General features: G+C 55.1%; 2 protein-coding genes across 5 annotated transcripts in view; one reads left to right on the top strand and one right to left on the bottom strand.

The window, feature by feature from the left end:
* Nucleotides 1–281, bottom strand: part of CDCA3 (cell division cycle associated 3) — a 4002-nt gene extending 3721 nt beyond the window's left edge. The window contains exon 1 of the mRNA XM_015559942.1: nucleotides 8–281. Within this exon, the coding sequence (XP_015415428.1) occupies nucleotides 8–194 (187 nt within the window). The 5' untranslated portion in view covers nucleotides 195–281. The remainder of the gene's footprint in view (nucleotides 1–7) is intronic.
* Nucleotides 282–1274: 993 nt separating this feature from the next.
* The window catches only part of USP5 (ubiquitin specific peptidase 5 (isopeptidase T)), a 13388-nt gene continuing 5281 nt past the window's right edge, over nucleotides 1275–9381 (top strand). For 2 of the 4 annotated variants that reach the window (XM_006757563.2, XM_006757561.2), the window contains exons 1-12: nucleotides 1275–1504; nucleotides 4358–4483; nucleotides 4732–4798; nucleotides 4958–5091; nucleotides 5216–5361; nucleotides 5618–5802; nucleotides 6241–6335; nucleotides 7010–7203; nucleotides 7809–7880; nucleotides 8177–8264; nucleotides 8381–8506; nucleotides 8999–9152. In XM_006757563.2, the coding sequence (XP_006757626.1) occupies nucleotides 1295–1504; nucleotides 4358–4483; nucleotides 4732–4798; nucleotides 4958–5091; nucleotides 5216–5361; nucleotides 5618–5802; nucleotides 6241–6335; nucleotides 7010–7203; nucleotides 7809–7880; nucleotides 8177–8264; nucleotides 8381–8506; nucleotides 8999–9152 (1597 nt within the window). In that variant the 5' untranslated portion in view covers nucleotides 1275–1294. Of the gene's footprint in view, nucleotides 1505–4357; nucleotides 4490–4731; nucleotides 4799–4957; nucleotides 5092–5215; nucleotides 5362–5617; nucleotides 5803–6240; nucleotides 6336–7009; nucleotides 7204–7808; nucleotides 7881–8176; nucleotides 8265–8380; nucleotides 8507–8998; nucleotides 9153–9381 lie in introns of all 4 variants that reach the window. The other 2 variants (XM_006757562.2, XM_006757560.2) reach the window with 1 other exon arrangement.

Below are 9381 nucleotides of genomic sequence, written 5' to 3'. Positions count from 1 at the left end.
CCGGCACTAGGTGAACGCGGGTCCGCCACTCGAGCCAGAAGCTTGTTGTGCGGCGGAGGCCGCGCCGGAGTGACTAGAACGCTCTTGGCTGAGCCCATCTCAATCGGAGGAGGAGGGTGGGGCAGGGCCCGGCCAGGGGCGAGGAGGGTATGCCTGTGAGAAGTGACTCCGGTCTCAGCCCCCACCGCGACCATGTTCGACCTCGGACTCCACACCACCCGATCTTCCCAGATCCCAGCTAAGGAACCTCCTGGCCGCTGGAGCAAAATGTTCTAACTCTCTATCTCTCTCCCTTCCTCTCTGTAAAAAATCAATAAAATATATATTTTTTAAAAAGTGGGGACGGTGCAGCTGACAAGGCGGCTCATTCCGGGCCTGCGGGGCCTTCTAACTCACTCATTTATTTAAATCACTTACCGGGCCCCAACTCCACTTCAGTGCACGGCAGCTGCAGCCTCAACTCCCGAAGCTAAGTTTCAAACCTCCCGCCACGCCCCCTGCCGTGACCCTATTGGCTGAGCGGACACACAGGCTCCGATAGGCCCGCTCCCCGTCTCGTGGAGCACTGTGGGGATTGTAGTCGCTCTCTCCCCTCTGCCGTTCTAAGCTAGGGGCGCAACCCGATCCGCCTACAGGGAGGGAAGCCATTGGGCTGAGAGGACGTCTATCATGGGAACCACGGGGTCAATGGGCAGAGGCTTGGTTCCCCAAGGTGTGACGCTTCCTGGATAGAAGGAGAATTTTGTTCCTATTAGGCTGCAAGTTGTCCATCGTGAAACTTTAAGGAGTGCCAGTCCTCGCTTTTGAGACCTTCAGCTTCAAAAGCCAAAATATTTTATTAAAAAAAATAGAAAAAAAGAATTATTATGCCATTATGTACAGATTCAGGCGGAGACAGAGTTATGTTTTTTTGAGGCGAGAGAAATAGTGATCCGTAGAGGCTGACGGCGTCATCAATCACTGGCCTCTAGCCCTCTCACACTCCGCCTCCTGAGGTGGGCCCTTCCCAAATACCAAGTCTCCAGGAGAGTCTCAGGTTGATTTACACAACCGCCAGTTTCTGCTCTTGAGCAGGAGGCACGCGAAGGGACTGTGGGGTGTCCCGGAGTGCGAGCAGCGACAACTCTGCGGCTCCCCTCGCTGCTCGGCCCTGGAAGAGTGGGATTGGTTCTCTGGCCCATCGATTGCATTGGAGGCGCTTTTCATTGGCTTTAGTCAAGAGTAGGGCAGAGGGCGGAGCACTGGAAGGCAGGCTCCGTCCAACTGCCATTCTCGCGCGTCTTCCCTGGAGCGCATGCACCTAACGAGTAGTGCTCATTGGACCGCCAGAGTACGGGGAGGGGGACTAGGAAAGGTGGGAGCTGCTCTGTGTGAAGGAGCTACTGCCGGTGTCATGGCGGAGCTGAGTGAGGAGGCGCTGCTGTCGGTATTACCGACGATCCGGGTCCCTAAGGCTGGAGACCGGGTCCACAAAGACGAGTGCGCCTTCTCCTTCGACACACCGGTAAGCCCCTTCCCCACGTCCGCAGCGAGCACGACTTCCTTCCATAGCCCTGGTCATTCTGCCGGGGCCTGCAAGGCTTGGGCTACCGCCTCCTTGCGATGCACCATGGGACGTGTAGTCTCCCATGCTACTCCCTGCCGTTGCTTTTAATTAGCTGGAGCTGCCGTGTGACTACCGCCCCCGGAAGCCACCGCGCCCACCTCATCCGCTCCCCGTCTCGTGGAGCACTGTGGGGATTGTAGTCGCTCTCTCCCCTCTGCCGTTCTAACCTAGGGGCGCAACCCGATCATCGGACTACATCTCCCAAGTGGCTACCTGCCAAAGCCTGGGAGTTGGCCTCGCCTATCGCGCATGGTTCTCCGGGGTTTGTAGTCTCGTGTAGGAAGGATGGGGCGACCCTCCACTGTTCTGGGCCACGGTGGAGGTTGGAGGGTGGATACTGCGGTTCCTAGGCAGCTAGTTGACTGGAAGTGGCCGCGAGGAAGGCCGTTTCTGAGAAAGGCCGAGCTACAGAGCCTCCACCCATGATTAATATGGACAGGGGGCGGGGAGGTGGGTCATTGGTGGTAGGGAGGGGAGGAAAGCTCTAGGCGTTTCTCCTTTAAGGTGAACCATTCCCGCGGCCCCCTCTTTTCCCCCCGCGCATCACAGAAAGCAGAGGGGGCCCTTTTCAAAGTATTTTCAGAGAGATGGTTTCCTTCTTACAGGACACTAAGGCCTCTTGCCCATCCCACTGGCACTCTTGACTAGTTAGACAAAGCCACCACCCACACCATGCTTCACGTTATGCAGGCTCCACCCGGCACCTCCCTTCCTGCTCTTCTCCCTTCTTGTGTCACCCGCAAGCGGAGGCAAGGCCCGGGCCAGGGCAGAGCCTGGAACTGAGAGGGCAGCAGCCTGGCTGGGATCCGCCCCCCTCATCAGCCCTCCCCTCCAGCCGCTGCTGGGCCCTGCCCTGGGTGTTCAGCCAGACCAGCTCATGGCCAGGAAAACTGCAAGTCAGAGTGGAAAGGATCATTAATGCAATGCTGAGTATAGGAGAGTCATCCAAAGCCAAGTGCAGGGCCACCACTGATTTGTGGTTTGCTTGGTTTGCTAGGCTTTGAGCCTGGCCTCACACAATGTGCTACGTCTCCGAAGTCTGGCTCTGGTAAAGCTAAAGCTGAAGGAGGACTGCTCAGAGCCGAGCTCCAGGGCTCCCAGTCCTCGGTGAAACCAGCGTTTTCCATTTCCCCCAGGGGAGCTTAATCCCTGCGGTTTCCTCCTGCCCCCCGTTACCAGAGGCATGGCTGGGCGAAGCACCATCTTTCCCAGGAGGAAAAGGTTTTCCTTAATTACCAACTGATGGTAGAAGTCAGTGGATTCCTCTTTAAACTCATCTTATTACACTTTACTTCTCTCACCCCAAGTCGAGAGAGCTCCAGCGTGGCTGAGTTGCTTTGCTCACAAACTTCCAGCACATTTGATTATCTTCAAATCGGGTTCATGGTAGAAAGAGAGCTTACGTGACCAGCCTGATGGGAAAGGCTCTATTTGTTTATGACTCTTATAATCCGCACCGTTCTAGGGAGTGGAACACAATCTGTGGGATCAAGAACTGCCTTAGAGGATGCCCTATTTTTACTATGGCAGCAGAGAATTTTTCAAGGCCGCTGGGGTTTTTATCCCAGGACAAAGATGCCTGCTGTTGCTCAAAACCTTGGATCTGGGGGGTCTAAGGGAAGACTCTGCTGTTGTCCCAATTTCCTCCTCCACCTTCTCCATCACTGAGTCACAAAGGCACTGGGAGGCTCGCTCAGTGTGGGGGAAGCCCATCTTCTCCCGGCGGCCGTGGTTTAGAGTGGACACCTGTCCCTCCTTGTTTTCTGCCTGGGTTATATGTGTTCCACCTATCTCAGCAAGTGTTGCTCGATTGTTCTAGAAAGGGGCTGGCTTTGAGGTTGGAGGTTGATGGGACTTCATTGGGGATTTAGTTATTGGTCAGAGGGGAGGTGACAGGGTGGCTGGAGAATGACATGATCCCTGCCAGGCTGGGACCTGTTCAGCTGTGCGCTGCACACAAGGCCTTGTTCCCCTGGAGTCAGGCCTCGGCAGGAGAGGAGGGAGGAGACTCACTGAGGACCGGGTTCAGCTACCTAGCAGAGGATGGTAGAGGAAAGGTCTGGTCTTGCTGGCAAGCTCTGGGGTTAGATATACTAGAAGAATCTCTGTTTGTCCAGTCTGGTAGGTCTTTCTTTCTTTTTAAATCTTTATTGTTGAAAGTATTACATATGTCCCCCTTTTTCCCCTATTGACCCCCTCCAGCCTGTCCCTGCCCCCCGCCCCAGGCCTTCACCACCCTGTTCTCTGTGTCCGTGGGTTATGCATATTGGTAGGCTTTCTTAATCCTGGAGATCAGGTGGGGTTTGGCATGTTGTCCTTGGTTTAGGTTCAGTGTCTGACATACAGGTCTTTCCAAGGAAGGACCCTGTTCCCCTCTGACTGTGGTTCCTGGTACTGGAAGTCTATGGTATTTGGTCCCCTGTTACTTTCTGGGTCTCTTGGCTCCAGAGAAGAGGTGGAGGGAGTTCTCTGCAGTTGATTGGAGGGCTCCAAAGAAGGAGCAAGGAGGAAGAGGAATGGTGACTGAAAGGTGTTCGGCTCCTGCTGTCCTTGTTGGTTGTTATCAAAGGATGGGGAGAACCTTAGCCACGTACTAAGTACCAAGCAGGGAAATGACTTACCAAGAGCCACACCTTGTTAGAGAACAGAAACTTCCTTTGGAAACCAGAGGTTTTCGAGCCCAGGCCTTCGTCTCCCCACCTGGCCAGGCTTAACCCCCTGGTGTTTCCCCCCCTGCTTCTTGTCCTGCAGGAGTCGGAGGGTGGCCTCTACATTTGCATGAACACGTTCCTGGGTTTCGGGAAGCAATATGTGGAGAGACATTTCAACAAGACGGGCCAGCGCGTCTACCTGCACCTCCGGCGGACCCGGCGCCTGGTCGTGGTAGGGGCTGGGCCTAGGAACATCCTGGCATGTCCCCCCGGGCCCCATTTTGAATCTTTTCTATTCTGACTTCTGTAGGCCTCACTTCCCCTCTCACCTGTGTCTGTTGGTGTCGTGAAAACCCAGCACACGTTTTTTAGCTCCATTCTCTTCTGAGATTAACTCACTGCATCCCGTCCATTCTCCCCCTTTGTCCCTGACCTGGTGCTGATTGCTGACCCTGCCTCCCTGCCTCGTTGCAGAAAGAGGAGGACACCACTACGGGCACTGGAGACCCCCCCCGGAAGAAGCCCACCCGGCTCGCTATTGGTGAGCACCACTGCGGTCCTGTTCCTCCCCCGGAGCTGGTCTCCCCTGCTCTCAGAAGTACTAGGAAAGCCCCAAAGGAATGAGCCTCATCAGTGGGCCTTGAACTCTGGAAGGAACATCTACCTGTGGTCGTCCTACTATTCTTCCCTGTCTCACCAGGTGTCGAAGGCGGGTTTGACATCAGCGACGACAAGTTTGAGTACGATGAGGATGTGAAGATTGTCATTTTGCCGGATTACTTGGAGATTGCCCGGGATGGGTTGGGGGGACTGCCTGAGTTTGTCAGAGATCGGGTATGAACATTTTTCCGCCCTCCCAAAAATGTTAGGGCAAGCACTGAGAAAGCTAAAGACCAAGTGCTAGAGGGGCACATGGGGCTGGGGCTGGGCACTGTCTCTGACCTGCTGCTTTCCCCAGGTGACCAGTGCAGTGGAAGCTCTACTGTCGGCCGACTCAGCCTCCCGCAAGCAGGAGGTGCAGGCCTGGGATGGGGAAGTACGGCAGGTATCCAAGCATGCCTTCAACCTCAAGCAGCTGGACAACCCTGCTCGAATCCCTCCCTGGTGAGACCTGGCCCCTCGACTTCGAGGCACAACCCCCAGAGCAGGGCAAAGAGGCCGCCCTCGTGGGGGATCTGGTGGGAGAGAGAGCCGGGAGCAGGACAGTTAGGGAGATGTGGGGGAGAACTAAATGGGGGGATGTCCAGAGCAGAGGAGGATGGGGAGCTCATGGATTGGCAGGGCCCTGAGAATCCCCTTTCTCCTCCACTCTGCAATACCCCTGATCCATATTTCAGCCCATTTTTTTCTCCTGGGTTAGTGGCTGGAAGTGCTCCAAGTGTGACATGAGAGAAAACCTATGGCTCAACCTGACCGATGGCTCCATCCTCTGCGGCCGACGCTACTTCGATGGCAGTGGGGGCAACAACCATGCCGCGGAGCACTACAGGGAGACAGGCTACCCGTTAGCCGTCAAACTGGGCACCATCACACCTGACGGAGCTGGTACTCCTCCCTCCCCAGCCGCCTCCATGCCACACTGTCTTTTAACTGTTACTTGTTTTATATGGAACAAATAATACATGAGTACGTTCTCTTGACAAACAATGAAAATATTGCAGATAAGACTAAATTTCCCGTTACCCTTCAAGCCTCAGTCCTCTTTCTAGAAGTTATTATTATTATCCGATAAGTAAGCAACCCTCCCAACCCATCTGACACTAGACCCTTATCCCTCGGGGTCACAATTAATTCCAACCCTCACCCTGTTTCACCCCATCTTTCCTGACAGCCATCCCTAGGAGGTTGAAGGGAGTCAAGAGGGTTATCCTACAGGCTCATCCTTCTATCCCTCCCACCAAGGCCCCTCAGGGCGGGCATGACATTGGTGGCCAGGCCAGTCCTGAGCCACCCCCGTGACACTGCCTCTGCCTCCTGTCCTAGATGTGTACTCGTATGATGAGGACGACATGGTCCTGGACCCCAACCTGGCTGAGCACCTGTCCCACTTTGGCATCAACATGCTGAGAATGCAGAAGGTAAGACCTGCTCAGCTTCAGGTTCTTCTTACTCCTGCTCATTAGGCCCTTCTTCCTTGCCTGAGGCAGAACACTGGAGAGAGTTGCATTTGCCACAGTTATTCCAGGCCCCATGATATGTGGGCTTTGAAGAACTTTCTAGAATAATTTGTTCATTCATTGAATCCTCCTGAGTACCTACTGTGTGCCAGTCACTAATAAGGCAGGTGTGGTCCTTCTTTCATCGACTTATAGTATAGATGGGAAGGCAGACGTTAATCATATGCTCACACAAATAACTGAGTAATTGCAAACTGTGCGGGGAACTATGAAAGAGATGGGAGGGGGCGGCCATGGTTTACAGCAGGGACCTGGCCTAGCCGAGGGCATCAGGGAAGTTTCTCTGAGGAAGCTGTTGCTTGAGTGGAGACCTGAGGGGTGAGGAGGGGTAACTTTGGAATGGGAAACACGCTTCAGGCAGAGGGAATTGCATTCATTCATTCCCTCATTCAAGCCTGGTGACTGTCCTCTGGGACAGTTGCTGTGGCCACCTAGACAGACTGGACGATATCCGGCACACCTCCATAGTTTGGCAAATCCAGGCTCCAGCTGGGTTTCGTCCTAGATCTGTGACAGATCAATGTGAGAACCCAGGGCTGAGCCCACCCCTCGTCTGAAGTGCCCCTTCCCTGCAGACGGACAAGACGATGACCGAGTTGGAGATAGATATGAACCAGCGGATCGGCGAATGGGAGCTGATCCAGGAGTCGGGTGTGTCCCTGAAGCCCCTGTTCGGGCCTGGCTACACCGGCATCCGGAACTTGGGTAACAGCTGCTACCTCAACTCAGTGGTCCAGGTGCTCTTCAGCATCCCCGACTTCCAGAGGAAGTGAGTGGTGCCTTCCCCCCGGCCCCCGGGCTCTGCACCCCTCACACCCCAGCTCCTCTCTGGGTCACCAGCCTCTGGGCACACAGCTCTTTCAGCTGCCCTCAGCACCTCTGTTCTAGTGCTAGTTCCTCTTACACTGTGGCTGGTGTGCTATGAAGGGAGTGAGTTGTAGAACTGCACCATCGTCACCCAGTCACACACAAGCCCCCACTGAGAGCAGAACACCAAATCCCAGGGCTCTCTGAGGCCTCCTGACCGACTCAAGGGTGAGCAGATGGTCTTTATTTTAGGCCCATGACATCAGATAAGCATCTAACGTGGACATGTAACCCTGGGGAAAGGGGAGGACTTGGGACACGAAGGTAGAAGGAAGGCGGATTCTTTTTCGAGGAGGCTGGGGAGGACTGCCTCAGTGCACTGCATGCGGACGTAGTTGAGAAAGGAAGAAGGGCAGGCCGGTGGAATGAAATGGACCCCGAGGTTTAACCACATAACTCCTCACTGTGGAGGGAGCCTGTTCACAGAGCGGGTAGATAATTTCTCCCTCGGCTTTTCGGCTGAGCCCAGACCAAAGCCCCTCCAACTCTCCTTCCCTTGACTCTTAGGTACGTGGATAAGCTGGAGAAGATCTTCCAGAACGCCCCGACGGACCCAACCCAGGACTTCAGCACCCAGGTGTAGGTAGCCAGGTCCTGTGCACAGAGGCTGTGACCGCCTCGCAGCCTGTCTGCCCCTCTCCTCCGTGACCGCCTGGCGGGGCAGCAGTTTAGCCCTGGCCAGTTAAACGCTGTCAGATGACTGCCTTTTCGGCATGCTTACTGCCTTGAGATGGGACCCTGAGGTTTTCCACGTCTTACAGAGTTGTCTAAGGAGGGCTTTCAGCCAGGATTGAGTTGAGGAGGAAGAGGTATAGTAGATGTCGGATCATTGTTGGTTGACTAAAGCCAAGTGGTTCTCTTGGATGTTAATGCAGGGCCAAGCTGGGCCATGGCCTTCTCTCTGGAGAGTATTCCAAGCTACCACCGGAGTCCGGCAACGGGGAGCAGGTGTCAGAACACAAGGTGAGTAAGGACTCCATCCCTTTCAGGCTCTGGAATGATGGGGAAACTGAGGTGGGAGATGCCTCACTTGTTGGCCTCTTGAGCCCCAGCTAATTCGCTGCCCTGGCTCTGCCTAGGAAGTTCAAGATGGCATTGCCCCTCGGATGTTCAAGGCCCTCGTTGGCAAGGGTCACCCCGAGTTCTCCACCAACCGACAGCAGGATGCCCAGGAGTTCTTCCTTCACCTTATCAACATGGTGGAGGTAAGGGCTGAGCAGATGACAAGGGAGGACCCTCTTCCAAGTCCTCCCATCCACCTGCAATCACTCCCTCTCCCTCCTGCCCCTTCCTGCCTGCCAGCCCCACCCCTGCACCTGGCAGTCGGCATGCACTGTGCCTGCCCTGTGGTGGCAGTGACACCCAGGAGAATAGTAGAGCCAAGCATGGTCCTTACACTGGATGGGCTTGCTGCCTCATGGAGGATACACCCAAAGAAAAATGCAATTGGGATACTTCCTGCTTATCAGGAGGACTACAAGCACATCCCAGCACAGTCCCGCAGTGCTGTGACCCGGCCAGAATCCGGGAGGGGGTGGGTAACTAGGGAAGGCCTCCGCTCTGTTCCTGCATCCCTGCGCTCTCGGGTAGTCTCCCTTCCCTTTCCCTCTGCTGCTTCCCTAACCCCCAAGGACCCTTTTAGGCCCCCATTTCAGTCCCTGGCTACCCAGCCCTCCCCACCTGCCTCTTTCCCATAGAGGAATTGCCGGAGTTCTGAAAATCCTAACGAAGTGTTCCGCTTCTTGGTGGAGGAAAAAATCAAGTGCCTGGCCACAGAGAAGGTGAAGTACACACAGAGAGTGGACTACATCATGCAGCTGCCTGTGCCCATGGACGCAGCCCTGAACAAAGGTAGGGGGTTCTCGGCCAGGCCTGGGTGCGGGTGCAATCTGAGGGCTATGAAGAGCGTTGGGCATCTAATAGGAGCAGAGCCCATGGTATGCCCTGCTGCCCAGCCCATGGTCCTAAGTGAGGCCATAGGGGGGAGTAGGATTAACCTCGCCCACAGCCTATCAGCAGAGTTGTGTTAAAAAGAAGCAAGATCATATACAGATGCTTGTCAGGTGGGATGCAGAGCCAG

The sequence above is a fragment of the Myotis davidii genome, unplaced genomic scaffold, assembly GCF_000327345.1.
Source record: "Myotis davidii unplaced genomic scaffold, ASM32734v1 scaffold13, whole genome shotgun sequence".
Classification (NCBI taxonomy): Eukaryota; Metazoa; Chordata; class Mammalia; order Chiroptera; family Vespertilionidae; genus Myotis; species Myotis davidii.
The sequence above is the reverse complement of the archived record's forward strand: the minus strand, read 5'-3'. Positions and strand labels throughout refer to the sequence as shown.